General features: G+C 39.4%; 2 protein-coding genes and 1 long non-coding RNA gene across 6 annotated transcripts in view; all 3 read left to right on the top strand.

Annotated features, from left to right (window-relative positions):
* Positions 1-14,327, top strand: part of LOC107746313 (SLAIN motif-containing protein-like) — a 34,362-nt gene extending 20,035 nt beyond the window's left edge. The window contains exons 6-9 of one of the 3 annotated variants that reach the window (XM_016560456.1): positions 1,815-2,057; positions 5,346-5,486; positions 11,988-12,258; positions 13,553-14,327. In XM_016560456.1, coding sequence (XP_016415942.1) covers positions 1,815-2,057; positions 5,346-5,486; positions 11,988-12,258; positions 13,553-13,619 — 722 coding nt within the window. In that variant the 3' untranslated portion in view covers positions 13,620-14,327. Of the gene's footprint in view, positions 1-1,814; positions 2,058-5,345; positions 5,487-11,987; positions 12,259-13,549 lie in introns of all 3 variants that reach the window. The other 2 variants (XM_016560455.1, XM_016560457.1) reach the window with 2 other exon arrangements.
* A 288-nt stretch (positions 14,328-14,615) lies between these two features.
* On the top strand, positions 14,616-16,256 carry LOC107746327 (uncharacterized). Its single transcript, XR_001640680.1, has 3 exons — positions 14,616-14,802; positions 15,966-16,051; positions 16,236-16,256. It is a non-coding gene; the product is annotated as an uncharacterized LOC107746327 (long non-coding RNA).
* Positions 16,257-16,646: 390 nt separating this feature from the next.
* The window catches only part of LOC107746312 (zinc finger protein 711-like), an 11,336-nt gene continuing 7,429 nt past the window's right edge, over positions 16,647-20,553 (top strand). For both annotated transcript variants that reach the window (XM_016560454.1, XM_016560453.1), the window contains exons 1-2: positions 16,647-17,076; positions 19,021-19,179. In XM_016560454.1, coding sequence (XP_016415940.1) covers positions 16,650-17,076; positions 19,021-19,179 — 586 coding nt within the window. In that variant the 5' untranslated portion in view covers positions 16,647-16,649. The remainder of the gene's footprint in view (positions 17,077-19,020; positions 19,180-20,553) is intronic.

The following is a 20,553-nucleotide window of genomic DNA, read 5'->3' as shown; positions in this document are numbered from 1 at the left end:
AAAAAAAGTGCATAATGTTTCAAATAATGTTTATAAACCAATTATAATTAATTCAGTTGCTTAAACAAATATAAACAAAACAGCATCATGTATGTATGCATAGTTTAATACAAAGGACTGAAAACCAATCACAAAGAGTACTTTTTTCATTTAAAAGCATGAGATGCAGTGGGATGGGGAAAAACCGCCATAAAGTTTTGAGACATGTTTTTTTAAAAGTTGAACTTACATTAATTTTACATGGTTTTCTAAACATGCGGCTCTCTTGTGCGAGACGCGAGTGCAACGGTGATAGATGTCCCTCTAGAAAATGAGATATGCGTTCTGTGTGAACGGCTTGGTTTCAGTTTTGACGTAAACAACATAATCTCCGCATTGATGTTCTCTTTTTCCACAATATTTTGAGTGAACAACACAGCAGCGCCGCATCTAGTGCTTTCAACTGGATAAGCTATGAAAAACATTAAAATGCAACGACACTTACATCGTCATCGCATCTCGTGCGCCACTGATAAGGCTGCCTGACGCACACCTCAAATTCGAATGCAACGTTTTTGCATTGGAACGTGGATTTTTATTTTAAATTCGATGAATATTCGAAATTCGAATTTTTATTTGACAGCCCTAACTTGTGCCAAAGCGGAGATACACCTAAATACTCAAATAATCTAAATACATCAGTATCATACCAACATCAAGGCTTTAATATTTAACATTCAAGTTTGCTTTGACTTGTAATAATGATACTGATGTTGCACCATCTGCAGTTTCACATTAAAGCTGCAGTCCGTAAGTCTTGCCTCTTTGTCGCCATCTCTGTTTGAAAACCTGCAATTGCAGTTATTTGCAGAATGATCATCTTTACGTGGGTTGTGCACGGCTCCAGCGCGAATGAATCTAATGTTTTGTAACCATTAAAAAAACCATTTTGTAACCATGTTTGTGTGGATACTGTACTTGGGAATCACAGATTCTAGCCTATGTCTTGGAATATATGACCCAAATAAGAATCTGAACAAGTAAAAAGTCTGCCACTTTTGTTCTGACCAACTGAGTAAAAAAGCATTACAATAAATCGCGCTACCAATGGTGATTAAATCTAAAGATCAGTTAATTAGCTCATGTCACATCAAACCATGCAAATTATTATTATTGTTATACTTTGTTCTCAAATGGTTAATGTTAACAACATCAGCATTGCGTGACTGTGTATATAGTGTGTATTAGCGTGTAGATTTCAATTTCTGTTCAGTCCATTCGAATTTCGTATTAAGAAATTATTTTAACCCAAAAGGCAAATTATTCTTCCTTCGTACTGGTTCTCTTTAAAATACAGATCTTGTGTAATCCCAGGCTATCTGTAATCAGATGCACATTTAAAAGTGGAATATAATTTAATTTCATTCACATGTGTTTCATAAACACATAATCCTTTCTGCATTACAGTCCGCCATCAAAATGATAAATATAATTATTCCAGCTGCTGTGAGAAAAGACTAATGATCCACCTGCAGCATCCTCATGTGCGATATAGCCTGTTAGCCGGGACTCAATCTTTATGTTTACAGTCGTGACGTAATGACGCAGTGCCATGCTCGAATTTCCCGCAAATTCCTACCAGTACCACTCAAATTACAAAACAGTATTATAAGCTAACCGTTGTGAATCAGGCTAAAGTAAGGCGGTAGTTTTGAACACTGGCTGGTTATGTACTTGCTCAAATATTGATTTCGGATCATTTTGAACCAAAATAAGTTCCGGACTGCAGCTTTAAGCTTTATTTTCCTTTATTGACCTTTGGTGGTGTTTTTCAGGTCTCCGGCATGACTACGCCTCTACCTCGGCCTCGCGCCGCAGCTCCTCGGGCTCCCTGCAGTCTCTGCGTCGAGGCACCTACAGCGACCAGGAGCTGGACTCCTACAGTCAGGAGGACGAGGAGGACGAGTGCTGCTCTCTGCCACAGCGGCTCCAGCGCTACTCGCCCTCCTCCCACGGCTCGCCCCGCCGCCCACGAATGTCCCGCCGCTCGCTGCGGGGCCCGGGGCCCAAGAGCGAGGGTAGGGCACTGTCCATCACACATGAAATCGAAGGCAAATTTGTTAGGGCAAATTGCTTGTTCAACAGAATTGATTGTGATGCTGATTGATGAACTAAATAATGGATGCACTGATCATCCAGTAACATTAATGCTGTGTTGTAGAACAAATAATTATCATGTAAAGGGGTCATGCATGCAATGTGTTTTCAGATCTTTACATTGTTTCTGAAGTTAGCTAATGACATTTTTTGCTCTAAAACTTTCAAATATGTGACCCTGAACCACAAAACCAGTCTTAAGACGCACATTGCTAAGGACTTCATTTGGACAACTTTAAAGGCGATTTTCTCAATATTCAGATTTTTTTGCACCCTCAGATTCCAGATTTTCAAATCTTGTCCTATCCTAACAAACCATACATCAATGGAAAGCTTATTTATTCAGTTTTCAGATGATGTATACATCTCAGTTTTAAAAAAAATTGATGCTTATAACTGGCTTTGTGGTCCAGGGTCACATATTAGTAAAAAAAAAAGATAATTTTCCATCCTCATTTTTAATCTCTGTCAAAAACACAAATTTCAAGGGGCATTAACTCCTTCAGAAACACAAGTAAATTCCTGACGAAAATTACTGATGTTAAAACTCTAATTGAAATATTTAGCAACAGTTCACTTAAAGCCTTTATATAATATGCATTATAAAGGTTTTGTATTACTTATGCCTTATAATGCATTATATGATCTCATGAATAATTGTACCCACAGTTATTATAAATTATAATACTTATTCATTGTTACACCTTTGGAAAGTATAATTCATTGAAACACATGACAAACAAACCTTTAAATATTAAAACTTTTACAAAAATATATTAACTTTGGTTACAATTGTTACAATATAAAACTCTTATGTATAAATATCAAGGACATTTTGATTCTCCATTTCATGACCCCTTTATCATAGGAAATCAGATGACAGTCTCAGAAGTAAATTAGAGTTTAATTTACTTTAAAAACATGCTGTAACTTACAGAACTCAAAACTTCCTCCCCTGTCCAAAAAGACTCGGCTAACTTGAGCTAAGACTTAAACCTCAGCTAAAAAAAGGCTCATTAGAACTGCAGTCTTGCCTGTTGGGTGATGAGAAACTTTGCGGTGAGGTGGATAGATATTATTATTCCTAAACACTAGGGGTGTAACGGTACACTAACATGACGGTTTTGACGTCACGGTTAGGTATGGCTTCGGTATGGCAGGGAAAAAAAAAAAAAACATAAAATTGTTTCTTTTTTTTTTTTTTTTTTAAATTAAACAATGGTTTACTGTACAAATTGCTCCTCCTTTAAATAAATTAAATTTTAATTAATTTTCTTAGGGATAAAAATCTACCTCAGCTCTGAACTATAGTGAACCCTTTTACATTACGATAAGACGGACATAACAACCAAGCCCAAACTTAAATGTAATTATTATTTATTTTTCAATATAATAATCAACACTCAACTCAAATTGTTTGCAAACATGTAAATTGCACTTAATGCAGTTTTTAGATTAACTTCTCAGAAGTTATAAAATTTCTATTTGTTGTTGAAATATATTCATTTACACAGTGGCTGTCATAACTTGTTTAATAACAGATGTATTTAAACATACATTAAATAAGACATCAATTCAATTTAAGTTTATTTGTATAGCGCTTTTTAACGATACAAATCGTTGCAAAGCAACTTTACAGAAAATTAAGTTTCTACAATATTTAGCAGTAGCTTATCAGGGGTGACCGTCAGTTTATGTACATCACTAACAGGTAAAGTAAAATATGAGTTTATAGTGTAATATTTTGTGAAATGCTCCTCTCTAGACTTCATTTCTCTTGCGAACTAACGAGCTGTGGACACTGAAGACTTGCCTGAGGTAAATGAAATGCTACGTGACATTTTGTTCACAAGCGGTTTTATTGACGTCTTTCCGCGATTGAAACACTGTTTGAGCGATTACTTGAGGCATGAGATTTTACAAGTAGTTTTTAAATGAGATTTTTAAAACCAGTAGTTAGGGCTGCTCGATTATGACAAAAATCATAATCACGATTATTTTGGTCAATATTGTAATCACGATTATTTAGCACTTTATCGTTATAGCTGTGGTGTGGACTCTGCTGTTCTTTAATACTGAGAACGATTATATCTTTATCGTTATCTTTATAGTTATCGTCCTTGGTGTGAACGGGCCTTTACACACGTATTTTCATTCTCAACTGTTTACGTTTATTACATAACCGATGAGGGTTTACGTGAATAATCACTAAGCGCGGCATTTTGACACATTTTTGCGTGCATTTGACCGTTTAGCTAAAAGTTGACTTTACAGTACGTGTTCTGTTCCGTCTCTGAGCGCATCAACCGTAATCCTCCCGAGGGACGGCGCAAGTTTGCACTTTCAAAAACATGAATAAATCTAATCAACATTAATAAATCAGAAACGTCACATTTTGCAAGTCAGGTTACATGATTTTACTGATTTGCACGTGAAATTGGGCTTTTATGGAGGAGTGAAAGTGCAAGGAAGGGGGCGGAATGGGGCGCAATAATCGTTTTATCTCGATTATTGTAATTTCATAATCATCGGAGGCCGAAATCAAAATCGAAACCGTATTTCGATTAATTGCACAGCCCTAGAGATGAAGGGATGATCACGCTGCTGTTGGGACTGAGGCGTTTATACAGCGATCTGTCTCGCCTCATCAAAGAGCGCCAAAACGGCACTTATTGTTTGAATTTGAAAGATGAGACTTTGTTTCTTATCAAAAGTAACAATGTATAAAACTGAAAGTTTCCAATGAATTTCCACTTGTGTGGTGGCTAAAGCTACACTGTATTTGTTCGGCACACATGCGTACCGAACCGAAAGACCCGTACTGAAAATATTTGGTACTCGGATACGTGTACCGTTACACCTCTACTAAATACTAGAAGAACTAATGACAAAATGGAGCTGAAAGAAAGTCCCTGATCACTTCAGTCTGATCTTGACACCTCGAGCGGCACATTTCAGCACAAAAGCACAACTTTGCGAAGATGCTGTTATTGACTGATCTGACAGCAAAGCTGCAGCTCGCAACAAAGCACTGTTACTAATGTGAAGACATGTTCAGAAGTCATGAAGGCTCTGGATAAAGGCTAAAGCTTATAGGTGGACCTTGCATGATACGACCCCTTTAATGCTTATTGCACTCACCTGAAGAGGAGAGGACTGAGCATGTGAGTGTTGTGAGTGTGTTAAGCAGGCCGTGTGTGTGGTTTCAGAGGAGCTCAGGCACAGCATGCCTAACCTGACCCCGCGCAGCGGCCTGCAGTCTCTGGACGCAGTCAGAAACAGCCGCAGCATGGAGGCTAACTTACAGAGCTCAGGCAACCGCACGTCCCATCTGCCCCAGTCCCCCACAGGTTGGTACCCCGCTCCTTCACCTTCACCCCTCTTCAGTCCTCAGGACCATGATGATGTGCCTTTAAAGGGATACTTCACCCAAAAATTCAAATGCAGTCATTAATTACTCACCCTCATGTCTTTCCAAACCCGTAAGACCTTCATGTTCGGAAAACAAATTAAGATATTTTTGAGGAAATCCGAGAGCTCTCTGACCCTGCTATAGACAGCAACACAACTGCGATGTTCCCAGGTCCAGAAACGTATGGACATCGGTAAAACTGTCCATGTGTCATCAGTGGTTCAACCGTAATGTTACGAAGCTACAAGAATACTTTTTGTGTGCAAAGAAAACAAAAAATAACGACTTAATTCACACAAAAAGTATTCTTGTGGCTTCATAACATTACGGTTGAACCCCTGATGACACATGGACGAAAAGGGAAGGGTCCTTCGTTCACGCTCATGTTTGCTCTGAGCGTCTGCTGGAGAATCTCCTGCGGGACAGGGAGCTATAAAATTGTCTCTTTTGTTGATCGGAGTTTAGCAATTTATGCGTCCACTGGTCATGAGGGTATTTCTATCTGGTCCTTGAAAGCCCGTAAAACGCTTTTAAGCACCGTGAAAGTACTGTCCTTTTTAGCGTATCTTGAGATATAGCCAAACAGTCCAGGAAATGCTTCACCTTCACTGACCCGGCATGAGTTTTACGACTGCAGATGGCTGGGGAGACGAACCTCGAAAACCCTCCATGGAATGTGCGGGTTTGATGTGTGTCTCCATCATGTAGGTGGGTCTGTTGTGAGACATAGATCCTACACACTGCTGGGTCAGTTTCTCCTCCCGTCCCATCTGTTCTCTCTCTCTCACGCCGTTAGTCTGTTCCTAAAACCTGTTGGCAGTTTGAGCCACTCTATCATGTCTTTAATAGAGCCTGCAGCAATGATGGATTATTGTAGGCTAGCTCAGAAGTTAGTGTCAGCAGAAGGGTCTGGACTCAATCGCAGCTTTCAGCCGTCTGACAGACATGCCACAGCCAATCACAGCTTTGTTCAGCGTCATTTTTTTGGGGTTTGAAAATGTAAAGTACATGTCCCTACAATAACAGACCCACAATAACATTGTCTTCGGTCATCAAGAGTCTGTGCCGTGACATTCCCATACTTCTGAATATCCAGTGTTTAGTTCATCCTGATATGCACTCATTTTCACAGTTGTAAACATTGACGGCTTTCTTCTTCTGTGAAGGGGGTTTGGTGTCACAACGGTTTTATTTCCAGGTGGACCGTTGAAGAACGCGACACGCATCTCCTAGAAATCCTGTAGAATTCATCCCATCAGATGACGACTTTGAAACTCCAAAAGTGTTTCTAGACAGCAACCCGACGGCGATGTTCCCAAGTCCAGAAACGTATGGACATCGGTAAAACTGTCCATGTGTCATCAGTGGTTCAACCGTAATGTTACGAAGCTACAAGAATACTTTTTGTGTGCAAAGAAAACAAAAAATAACGACTTAATTCACACAAAAAGTATTCTTGTGGCTTCATAACATTACGGTTGAACCCCTGATGACACATGGACTGTTTTACCGATGTCCTTGCTACGTTTCTGGACCTGGGAACATCGCAGTTGTGTTGCTGTCTAAAGCAGGGTCAGAGAGCTCTCGGATTTCCTCAAAAATATCTTAATTTGTTTTCCGAAGATAAACGAAGGTCTTACGGGTTTGGAACGACATGAGGGTGAGTAATTAACAGAATTTTAATTTTTGGGTGAACTATCTCTTTAACACACAGCGTCCACAGCCCCATGCACAGGTGTGTGTGTGTGTGTGTGTCTGGTTTCTGTCTGATCACTCCCTCACTCTAAACCATTGCTGAACTGACAATACAGGTCATCAAGAGTCTGTGCCGTGACATTCCCATACTTCTGAAAATCCAGTGTTTAGTTCATCCTGATATGCACTCATTTTCACAGTTGTAAACATTGACGGCTTTCTTCTTCTGTGAAGGGGGTTTGGTGTCACAACGGTTTTATTTCCAGGTGGACCGTTGAAGAACGCGACACGCATCTCCTAGAAATCCTGTAGAATTCATCCCATCAGATGACGACTTTGAAACTCCAAAAGTGTTTCCCATTTTGTGTGCCTTATGCGTCAAACGTTCAGCAAACCATCCATGGTGGAGACTTAGAGTAGCATCATCCTGGTTCCCTCAACAAAAATCAAAAGGATTTTTCCATGGGCTGCTGGATTATTGTAGAAAATAGGCCCTGTGAACAACAAAAATGTATGATTCTCACATGTTCAGCATAATCTTCACAAATAGGGCTGGGTTTTGACACCGATTTCATTATTCGATTCTGACTTACAAGCTTTCAATTCGATTTTCGATTAGATTCAATTCAATGTAGATTATTCTGGATATATCAGGTACAGTACATGGCAAATTTTTTCAAGGAAAAAAAATCTCTAAACTAATACTGTAAAATTTACACAAGTCAGTTGGCACTACATTACTATAATATTAAAGGTTAAAATTAACTGATTTATATACAAATACTTAAATTACACTCAATGAAATTTTTTATAATAGTAAACATTACATAATTATTAGGTCTGGTAATTTAACGCGTTAATTAGATTAATTAATTACGGTAAAAAATAACGCGTTAAAATTAACGCATTTAACGCACTAGCCCCGCCCCAGACCTATGTGGGTCATCTGACATTTCATACAGTTTGATGACAAATATGAGGCAGAGCAACAACTCACTGCGTAATGAAGCCTAGAGAACAGTTAGAATATCCCTAAAATTCAAGATATGGGGCAAAAATGCACCTGTTTGCAGTTTTAGTTTATTATTTAGAGTATCATTTCATTAAAGAAATAATTTCATATTTCCATAGTAAAAATAATAAAATTTATAAAATAAGTTATTAATGGTATAGTTCACCCACCCAAAAATGACAATTGTGTCATCATTTACTCACCCTCATGGTCTAAAAGAATATATGTAATAAATTTTATTAAACAAAAATATTTCTTGCTGAAGCTACTTTTTGTAATGTCTTCTTTAAATTTAAATGATCTTTTGGGAGTAATTTCTCAGCCAAATTTGATGTGCGATTAATTTGTCTAATAATTAATCGCCACATCATGTAATTAATTAGATTAAAATTTTGCCATAATAATTATATTTCTACTCCAATTCGTTTAAACATTTAAATGGTGGCTGTCATAAAAACATGATGGATTTATTCAAACATAAACATTGAAGAACAGTAAAAATTATAGTTAATATATTATATGGTGCATATATTTAGCAAAATGCTCCTCTCTAGAGTTAATTTCTCTATCTGACTAACGAGTTTATGGTCACAGAATATGTTTTTTTCTGAGGTAAATGTGACGTTACATGACATATGTTTACAAGCTGTTACATTGATGTCGGTTGAAACACTGATTGAGCGATTACATGAGACAGGCTACGGATTTCAGCAAGGTGTAGTCTTTCTTTTATCATACCTTCAGATATTCATTCATGTTTATTTTGCGCTGTAACTGCATTAAAGCGGAGGAGATGATCGGTTCACGTGCACCTGAGGCGCTACAGCGATCTTTCGCTCCACATTAATAAATAACCAAAAGCATTTATTGTTTGAATACTGTAATAAAATGGTAAGAATGTGAAATCTGAGACTTTTTCATATCAAAAGTAACAAATCGTGAAGCTTTGCGAATTAAAATGCGATTTATTGGATGGGAGGTGTGCTACAATGTTCCGTTCGCTAACTGTTAACGCATTTAACGCACTAGCCCCGCCCCAGACCTATGTGGGTCATCTGACATTTCATACAGTTTGATGACAAATATGAGGCAGAGCAACAACTCACTGCGTAATGAAGCCTAGAGAACAGTTAGAATATCCCTAAAATTCAAGATATGGGGCAAAAATGCACCTGTTTGAGTTTGTCTCAAATTTACATCACATAGTTAAAGGTGGGGTAAGCGATTTCTGGTAGCCAATGTTGACATTTGAAATCACAAAAACAAACATGCCCCTACCCCAAAAGGGTCTCGCCCACTGATCTATAATAGATCAGTATTTAAACTATAGTTGTGGCTCTCTCATAACTCTCACACAAGCGTTTGTCAATGTGCAGTCACCCGTTGTTGTTGCAGTCTCCGCTATTTTGTTGTTGTTGTTGTTCTGTCTTTTTTGTTTCATTTTCTACTGTGAAATATCGTCCCGGGTCAGTGCTGCCACCTTGTGGAAAAACTGATTAGTGCAAAACCAAAGCAATGCGCATGTGTGACCTGTGCATACAAACTACGCACCGTTACAAAAATGGGATGGTGCGCATACAGAATGCACATACTTATTTGCATTACGCACACTGTACACGCACCCTTCGCGTATGCGTAAAAACCATAGACTGTATAAAAACATGAACGTAGTGTCCGTGACGTCACCTGTAGAGTTCCGAAGAGCCTTTTTGAAGCCCAAAGTGGGCAGAGCGGGCCGTCGCTTTGCAGCGCGTCACCGGATAATAAACATAAACATTGAAGAACAGTAAAAATTATAGTTAATATATTATATGGTGCATATATTTAGCAAAATGCTCCTCTCTAGAGTTAATTTCTCTATCTGACTAACGAGTTTATGGTCACAGAATATGTTTTTTTCTGAGGTAAATGTGACGTTACATGACATATGTTTACAAGCTGTTACATTGATGTCGGTTGAAACACTGATTGAGCGATTACATGAGACAGGCTACGGATTTCAGCAAGGTGTAGTCTTTCTTTTATCATACCTTCAGATATTCATTCATGTTTATTTTGCGCTGTAACTGCATTAAAGCGGAGGAGATGATCGGTTCACGTGCACCTGAGGCGCTACAGCGATCTTTCGCTCCACATTAATAAATAACCAAAAGCATTTATTGTTTGAATACTGTAATAAAATGGTAAGAATGTGAAATCTGAGACTTTTTCATATCAAAAGTAACAAATCGTGAAGCTTTGCGAATTAAAATGCGATTTATTGGATGGGAGGTGTGCTACAATGTTCCGTTCGCTAACTGTAAACAGGCTAGAATAATCGATTCTTGGGATTTAAGAATCGATATTGTTTCGTAAAAATGACAATCGATTAAAATCAAGAAATCAATATTTTTTTACCCAGCCGTATTCACAAATGAGCACAACTTTTATGTATTTTGAAGCCTAAGTACAGTTGCCAGAAGTAAAAATGCTAAATGTAGGCTATAAAAGAACACCAGAGTCACATGACTTCAGTGTCACCAGCATTAAGGCCCAAGTATACGTCATTTTTTTTACGTGTACGCTAGTGTACGCGCACAGTCGTACACGTAGCCTTTCAAAGTATAGACCATTTGAGGTGTACGTGAATCCAGGTGGTTGACACATGCGCTCTAGAAAGCGTCGTCTTTCTCCAGCGTCTGCTCTGTTTTTGTCCAGAAGTTATAACCGATGAAAATTTAAACTATAGTTGTGGCTCTCTCATAACTCTCACACGGGAGGTTGCCGCTTGCTAAAAACAGAAGTATACTTTGGCCTTTAAACTCCTAAAAGTGGACTAGTGAGTAGATGAGACCTGTTTGGTATTAAGACGTTTAATGTCCCTACAAACCTCTGTTATCCAAGGTTTTTCTCAGGGAATGTCGTCTTCAGTCACTCGCTTTGAGACTGTTGCCTTGGCCAGAAGCTTGTTCATCAGATGGCATCCAGCTTTTCTTGAGTATTTCACCACAACCAAGACATCCTCCAGCTCAACGTTTCCCTCCAATGGTCCAGGTCAAAAGTGAGGAACAGATCAAGGCTTACTAAGGGAAAAAACTGATGTGAAAATGTTCTTTTTCACATCACGTAAGAAAACTTTTACAAACTGTTTGCGCTCATACCAGTAAATTTAAAATAAGTCAACATTATTGAAATAGAAATGTACAGAATCATGTTAAATATGCATTTATTAAAGGCACAAATCATATTAACTGCTTTGTCATAATTGCATCACTGATTTAGATCATGTTTGTGAATTCCTGGAATATCTCTTTCTCTCTCTCACACACACACACACACACACACATTTTCCAAAAGTGTCTCTCTCGGTTTTCTTGCCCAGTGCTGTACTTCTGAACCATTAGGGATTTTTGTGGGTGTTCTGTAGATGGTTGCGCTTCTATTTAAGATAACTGCAAAAAAGGGATGCATTCAGGAACATTTTCAAAATCATTTGTAGGAGCATTTGGGAAACCCATTTAGGATCGTTCTGCACACATCTTTAAAAATAAGGGCCAGGTTTCTGCTTGCCTGGGCAGAATAATGGCTTGTGATTCTGAACCCGTTTCTTGGATTTTTGTCAGTGTGAAAGTCTCTCTTACACTTTTTGTAAAATTTAGACAGTTGGGTAAAACACATCGTCTTGTATATTTTGACTATTAATGTAATAGCTGTGGATTTGACAGGAGTGTTTGTGATTGGCTGCTCTTGTAGGTGTATCATCTGCGAGGATGAGGGCTGATGGCCAGTCCCCTCTCTATCTGCGGACTCCCATGAAAGCCCTGAGCCCCGTCAGCTCGATGTCTGCGCTGCGACAGCAGGTCAAAGGGCCAGCGAGTGCCCAGGGAGGGCTGAGGAGGGTGCAGTCGCCCGGTCCCAACAACGGGGCGTCATACTCCGCTGCTGTCGCCCGGCAAACGCCAGGAAGAGGCTTGACACCCGCTTCACCTTCATCCAGAGGCAGACTTCCACAGACGCCCAGGAGGTGAGTCGAGATCAGCCAGGGGTGCGTTTCCCGTACAGCGACGCAACTCGCTCATTAACCACGAACTAGCGAGTCACGACTGTTTCCCGAACACCGTCGCATCTCCGTCGTTTGAACCACATTCGTTCAACAACATGGGGCCATTGACTAATGACGTCCCGAACACCGTCGCATCTCCGTCGTTTGAACCACATTCGTTCAACAACATAGGGCCATTGACTAATGACGTCATAACTTCTGCTATTTAACCGATTAGACATCTCTAAGATGCTGCTGTATTGAGCATGGCACCTGATGACTAATTTACTATTTTTTTTTGTTCCCTGTCATTTTGCTTTATTTGATGTTTGATTCATCGCGGGGTTCCTCTTGCGTCATACTCTGGGGTTCCCTTAGGTGTTTATGCACATGCACACTCTTCAAAAATGGCACTTATTGAGAACGTGCTAAAATACATGGATTAAAATGCATTTATATTTAGATAGAATGGAATATATACACTACCGCTCAAAAGTTTGGGGTCAGTAAGACTTGTAATGTTTTTAAAGAAGTCTCTTCTGCTCATCAAGGCTGCATTTATTTGATCAAAAATACAGAAAAAAACAGTAATCTTGCAAAATGTTATTACAATATAAAATAATGGTTTCTATTTTAATATCCTTTAAAATATAATTTATTTCTGTGATGCAGCGCTGAATTTCCATCATCATTCTGATAATAAATCAGCATATTATTATGATTTCTGAAGATCATGTGACACTGAAGACTGCAGTAATGACGCTGAAAATACAGCTGCGCATCACAGAAATACATTACAGTTTAATGTATATCAAAACAGAAAAACTTTTTTACATCATAATAATATTTCACAATATTACATTTTTTCCTGTATTTTTGATCAAATAAATGCAGCCTTGATGAGCAGAAGAAACTCCTGTAAAACACATTAAAAATCGCTCTGATCCCAAACTTTTGACCGGTAGTGTAGATCGTACTGCATGTTATCTTGCTTATTGTGCCCAAGAGCAGAATTTATTGAAGTCCATATGTCTTACTAACAAGAAACTATGCTTCTAACCACAGCTCGAGACTTGTAGTTCAAGCACGTAAGTTTGCGAATGTTCGTTTGAACTATGGTTTCGGGAAACACCGAATCCTTGAACTATGTTGGTAACGACGGAACGTGCGACCATAGTTGGCTAACGATGCTTTTGGGAGACGCGCCCCAGATAGACTGCAGTGGTAGCCATTGAGAAAGCTCTGTGGGACTGAGGTTACTGTGTCTCCGTAGCAGATCACTGGGAATGAGCAAACCGTGCGCTCCCGTCGCTGACGAGGCCTGGAAAGATGGTTGTTACTGAAATACTGAGAACTTCAGCTGTTTTCCTCAGAAAGACATGGCAGAGAAAAATCCCTAAAACCGGAGCCTCCACAACGAGAGGAACAATGGATCGGACACAGTTTGCGTTCAAAGACGACAACAAATTGTAATATCTGCTTGATTTTCAGATATCAGTATACTTGTATTTTCATGAGAATGGGGGAGTATGAGAACTTGAATAATGAAAAAGGTTTGATGTCCTGTAATACTTGTTGTTTTTGTGAAACAATGTGTGGAATTTAATTCCTAAATGCTGTGGAGTAACCTGATGTTGGTTTTGCATGTCTATCTATTTTTAGAAATGAAGGATATATTATTTTTATTTGTGGGGGGGGAGAATGTGAGAATTTTTAATTTGATGAAGGAATCGTTGTATTCTGTAAAGCCAGAAATGTGTCTGTTTTGTATCGTCAAGACATAGCAATAGTTTTCACAAAAATTGACCTCAGAGAAGAAAATAATTTAATTTTAATTTAATTTTAATGGAGATCACAGCAATGTGCCTCGGTGCATTACTACTGTTCCTTACTTCAGTGCTTGAAGTTACTACACTTTCACTTCAGCTGGAAGTGTGATGCCTGTATAGTCTAGGTTTAAATATGCACTAAGCCAGTACAATTGGAAATATATGAGTATGCAATGATAATGGAGTGCCTCAGAAAATCAATAAATCAATTTCAGCAATAAACCTAACAGAAGAGCCTTCTTATTCATTCCAGGGAACCTCCCTTGCTTGGCAAGTAACTGAAAGGGCTTTATTATGTTATCAAAAGGAGCCAAAATACATTTGCAGTACATGTTTTGTTTGAACGTGTAAACTATTCATACAGCATCACGCTAATTGCACTGTAACTTATTTCGGAAGAAAGCGCAATGTTATCGTAATATGAGGTGACGTAAAAGCGTGCCGCGCGTTCGCTCTACCCCTCCCTCTGCTGTTGTCAACGAGCATTCTGATTGGCTGAGGCTCAGAAACGAGTACGCTGATTGGCTGAGGCAACGAATCGAGCACCGTGATTGGCTCAGGCCTGGAAAAGAGCGTTTGGGGATCCTCAATGTACAGGCCGCAGTAGTGCTACCGTTGGAAAATTAACGATAATAAATCACGACAGATTCGCGGGGATCCGAAACTCTTCAGCGCTCCGAAGGCAGTCGCGGAGCAGGTAAAGCGTTTTGGATTTGTGCAGCAGGTCTGTGAAACGGTCGCCGGCGGCCCTGTCGGCCTGCGCTGCGCTCAAGCGCGAGGAAGCGCCCAGCGCTCGCGCCAAAACTAGTCACTGCGGCCACCACGCGCCTCGCTTTTGGCGCAAAAAGCAAGCATGTACGAAGTAAATACAGAAAATAAATCTGGGCGTCGCGTTTTTGTTGTATTCCGGGTTGTGTTTTGGTCATTTACGTGTCGCCATATTAGGTAGCTAATGCTATTAGCCGTTTAGCATGTAGTGTAATGGCGGAGGGCAAGATGGCGCAGTAACGAGGCTGCATTCGCGCAAGCTTTTAACTGCGTATAAACTGGTTTCTTCTGGTATATTAAAGTGGATCTTACATCCTAATATAGTATTTTGTGTATGTTTGTAATTGTATTGAGTCGATGTTTCGATGAAACTGCCACGAATGGACCGGGTATGCTCAATTGCGAAGCCTACTATGGCGAAGGCTGGTCTCATGAATATTAATAGAGTCGTTCAGACGTTGCGTGGTGCGTAAGGGCACGTAACTAAATTAATATTCATGAGTCAAGCCTTCGTCGTAGTAGGAATCGTAAATTCGCCACCGGTATGCGTTGACTTGTTTATCATCATAATCACTGCCCTGATCAAAAGCACTGACAGCGATTTCACACACTTTCTCAGACTCTACAATTATTATTATTTTTAAATATTACGTTACCGTTCGTCTGTTCAGGGACTCAACTTATTTCCAAATAGGGATATATGACGTCATGTTGGAAATCCCCTCACAGCATTATGTTTCTCAAGTTGTTATTACTAAAGTCTAATGTAGTATTAACCGTATATAATTATGGCCAGCCGCCTTACTGTTATTAATTCAGTTGTTATTTTACTGCATTCATACATAATGTTAATAAAAGTGTTATAATGGTAAGAATTCATTGTCACATGAACTTTCTAAATGACAAACAGTCTCACACATATATGTAAACATTTATAAACCACAGTTTATTTTGCATTGATCTACGTTTTAGGATATTCCAAATTTTATATTTGGAAACAAACAAGAATTTGTCATTAAAATCTCCCCGAGGTAGTCTCTAAATTGCATAAAATATTATGAACATAATATTTCTTTCTTTTGTTTATTTCAGACACTCTCCTCCCAGATGCCAGAGTCACAGATTTGCTTCATGTTTGTGATGCTTTCACGTGACGGGAACTACTGTCAGATGTGAAGGTTTGTTAAATAGCAATACAAGCGTTTACTCTCACGTGAAGAGATGATTAATTATGAATGAATTGTTTGAGTGTATTCATATTAATCCATTGTGATGGATTTTCTGCCATTTGGTGTGTTTTATATTTTATGTACATCAAAATAATATTTTTTACCACACAGCAGTCCTTTATTTATTTTACAGTATTGTGGAGCAGTCACAGATTCTCTGCCTGAGAGGTTTCTATCTCTCCATTTAATGTCCATGTAACCAAAGCGGTTCATCATCTAAAGCTAGCATGTCTCTTCACATGACGTGGTTTAAACTGCTCAGTTTATATGGATTCTTTTTAAGGCACCTTTATGATTTTTTTGGGGTTACTTAAGTTTTGGTTACCTTTACCTTCAATAGAGAAACAGAAACCTTTCATGTTTCATTAAAAATATCATGTCACAGTTTACTTTATTTTGCTATCCTCACTTAGATAAATGAACTATAGTGTCCTGCACCCACTAGTACAATAAAATATCAAAAATGATATCTGGTGTCTGAATATATTTTGGTTTGACCGTACATCCAGACATATGTATTGTGATGTTCCTCTGTGCAGTTGCAGGGATGGGAGGCCTGGCCCACATTGACGGCGAGCACATTGTGGTGTCGGTGCCGGAGGCCGTGATGGTGTCGGATGAGGGCATCATGCTGGAGGCTGAGGTGGTGGAGGGGCCCGACATCTGTCACGAGGACGTCCTCACCACCGAGGGCGTGATCATGTCCGAGTCCATCCTGGGGGCCGAGGTGGCCATCCAAGAGGCTCTGGGCGGCACGGCTGACCTGATCGAGGAGACGGTGCCCGATCAGGTGTTTGTGGCTGAGCTCATGTCTCCTCACGATCAGAGCCCGCTGGACCACGAGCTGGTGTCCGCAGAGGTCATGGTGACGGACACGGAGACGGTCATCCAGGCGTCTGACGTCACCATTAAAGCAATCGATGAGGAGGAGGAGGATGCGAAGAGCACTTCGGAGGACTACCTCATGATTTCCTGTGAGTTTGCTGTTACGTGGATTGATGGATCAGGGCTTGACGCTTACCATTTTCCCAAGAAGCACATGTGCTCTTCAGTTGAAAAATTTAGCAGCGCATTAAAAACATTAAGGTGCGCAATGCAAATTTTTCAAATTATGTGTTTTAGCTTAATAAGGGGATATAAGGAGACATTTACAAGCACAATTATTTAATTGATCAGTATTAGACTTGTGCCGGTATTCGGTAATGCGATATATCACGGTAATGAATATGCACGATATTGTTATCGTGGGCACTTCTAAATACCGTGAATAATTATATATTACAAATTATTCAGAATTTTGAATGCATTTTAAGAATACTTTTCCCATCAACTGGTCAAAATGCACAACACCGCTGTATGCTGCGTGAAAGACACGTGCGGTGCGCACTCTGATGTAAACAAGCGCGGACGAGAAGCACATGGCGGAACATGTGAGAGACGCTCTGGAGGAAAGCGCACTTTCACTCTCTGACAGCAGATGGCGCAAATGTAGCTATTGCTTATTGAGAATGTTAATGTTTTAACTAAGGTTAACTAATGAGGTCTTATTGTAAAGTGATACCTATTGGTCTTTATAGTTCTTTTGCACTTTAATCTGTGTAAAACTTTTAACTTTGTACATTTTTCTGTATTGCTTTATTGCTAAATGTTCAGTTATTTTTGTTATAAGAAAAATGTTATTAAACCTGTTATACTGTATTATGACAGCACTTTTTTTTTAAACTAAATTTCAATATCGTGATAATACCGTATACCGTAATAAAAGCATTAGCAATTAATCGCAACATGAAAATTTGATACCGGCATATCCCTAATCAGAATACAGAATGTACACAAGGTTTTTAAATAATTTTGCTTCAGATTTGTTTTAATAGGCTAGTTATGTAATTATTTATAGTCTTATTAAATTGTATGGACATTAGGTATGTGATGGTATCAAATTTTCACAATAGTCGTTGAGGCTTTTGTCGCGGTACATGGGCTGCGTCCGAAAGCTCTAAAGGCAGGAAGGCATCAAGGCACGTCCGAATCCAAATTCTGCTTTACTTTCTGTCTCCGGAGGTACCTTCTTCTGATCCAATTTTGAAGGCAGCATAGATGTATCCTTCGCTGCCTTTGATATCCCACAATCCTGTGCGTTCCATTCCGTGACGGTTGAGTTGAAAAATAAATAGGGGTGCTCCAATTGATCGGCTACAGATCACTATCGGCCGATAATCACTTGGGGATGATTGATCAGCGGTCTCTATAAAGCCAATCTCATAAACCGATCTCAAGCTGATGACGCTGCCGTGAGAGGTTTGGCGCGACATGCAGCGGCACCGTCTCAGTCTCTGTCCGGCGCGGGTGAAATAATTATAATGCTGAAGATGAGGTGCAATTCATATTTCTTCATTAACTTATAAAGTCATTTGAAAACTTTCTGTGAGACATAATTTCACAAACGCAGGAATCACCGCACTCGCTCTTTCTTTCTCTCAAAATACGCAAATGGCTTCAAATCACATCGCGTCTGCACTATAAGTGAGCTGCACAGTTGACACAGGAGTTGTCACTTGCACAATTGAGGCAGTGTCGCATCGTCACTGAAGTTTATAAATTGCATTTCTTTTTAAAGGTTGATTGCAATCTTTGATTGCAATTGCTCATTTAAATTAAATCCTTGCCTTTTTAAAGTTCAATAATCATATGAGGCTGTATCTCTGTTTTTCCATAAATTACTGGAAGAAATTAATAAGTTTGTTATAGGCTACTGTGTAAGTTAGGCTGTTGTATTTGCACTCATGCTCCTAAATACATTTTCCAGTTCGTACACCTCTATTTTTAGTCACAAATGCGAGTGAAATGCTTGCACTGTCGAGCCCTGTAGATGGATTAATTGGATCCACATCAGTGTTTGATGTTTGGCTTCTTTGCAGTGGATGAGGTTGGGGAAAAGCTAGACATTGGAGACGCACCTTTAAAGATCACCGCAGATGTGGGCCAGGACGACGATGGCTCGAAAGAGGATGAGTTCAGCTCGGAGGTCATTAAAGTTTACATCTTTAAGGCAGATGGAGATGAAGATGTGGAAATAGGTAAGGAACACATTTCACATCTGTGCCTCAAGCTGATTGCATTAGGGCTGCAACAGACGATTATTTTGATAATTGATTAATCTAACGATTATTAGAACGACTAATCGTTGATTATTTCACTTTCATGAAGTAATGATTTTCCTCACTAATAAAACGATTTTATCATTAGGTAGCTCCACACTGGAGAGCTGCGTTATAACAGAAAATCAAGTTGTAATTCTAACTGAAAGTGACACCGACTCTGGTTTTTCATGTTTAATACTATAAAGCTGCTTGATTTAAGGCTATCTACTGCATAAAGCATTAGTCTATTTAAAAAATCGTGACGTTTACTGGAGTATCGAACTGAAGAGCTCGTGCAAACACCAACATCGCTGTAATCCGATGCGTTCTTAACTGCTGCTTTCTCACCGCTGTCAGGTCTTGTTGTGTTTATTTTGTTATTGGGAGCAAAGCGCAGCATATATTGACATATTCATCCAAACACAGCTCAGCAGCTTCCGGTTTGGCTGCGTTTGCTCTGAAGCGCTGTCTTCTCTTGAATTGGGCTGAATTACAGTCTTGCGCTACAGCGCCACACTGGTCAAACCGCAGGGGCGGGGCTAGGGTTGGCCACCCCACTCACAACTGCTGCTTCTGTCACTTTTTCTCTTGACAAGAAGTGCATTTATTCAGTCTCAGAATGTCTGAGAACGGGAGACATTTCAGACGTGCGCTCCACTTCACTCCAGCGTCAGGCGCGAGTCAAGCGAGTGCGGAAACGGTACTGTGCTCGCAGCAGCGCGTGCTCTTCAATTGCATGCACAAAGGCGCAAAATAAACTACGTGCATGCAATGTCGTGGTCAGTTAAGTCATGAAGTTACCAAAAAGTCGATTAAAGCTGCCTTAAAACTGTGCATGCATGTAATATATTTTATATGAGTCACATTTAAGAACATGTCTCTGAAATGGTTTTCAAAGCTGTCCTGGAGCAGTCCAGCACTGTCTCACTCATCTAACGCACTCATCTAGAGACTTTAAGACCTGATGTGGGTCAGAAAAGGTAAAAAGAGTTGAAAGAAAGTATGATGCGTGTCAGATCCGCGTCACGTTCAGCAGCGGCAGCTCTTAAAGAAATAGCATCCAAAACAACCAAATAACCAGCTGCTGTGATGTCTATTAATCAAAGGACAAAGAAAAAAACAGAAAAAAAAAACTTTTATAGCTTTAAGGATTCATCTATATCTAATTTAGAATTTAGTGTTTGATAACTTCAATTTAAATTTCTGTATTCTGCTGAAGGGCACAGGAAAATATGACATTTATTATAATGGGTTTATATGAAGATTGTTTTAAGTTCACTTAAATTAGAAGTTATTTTTTAAAGTCTAATA

This window comes from Sinocyclocheilus rhinocerous, unplaced genomic scaffold (genome assembly GCF_001515625.1).
Source record: "Sinocyclocheilus rhinocerous isolate Xijiao unplaced genomic scaffold, SAMN03320098_v1.1 scaffold1881, whole genome shotgun sequence".
Lineage (NCBI taxonomy): Eukaryota > Metazoa > Chordata > Actinopteri > Cypriniformes > Cyprinidae > Sinocyclocheilus > Sinocyclocheilus rhinocerous.
The sequence above is the reverse complement of the archived record's forward strand: the minus strand, read 5'-3'. Positions and strand labels throughout refer to the sequence as shown.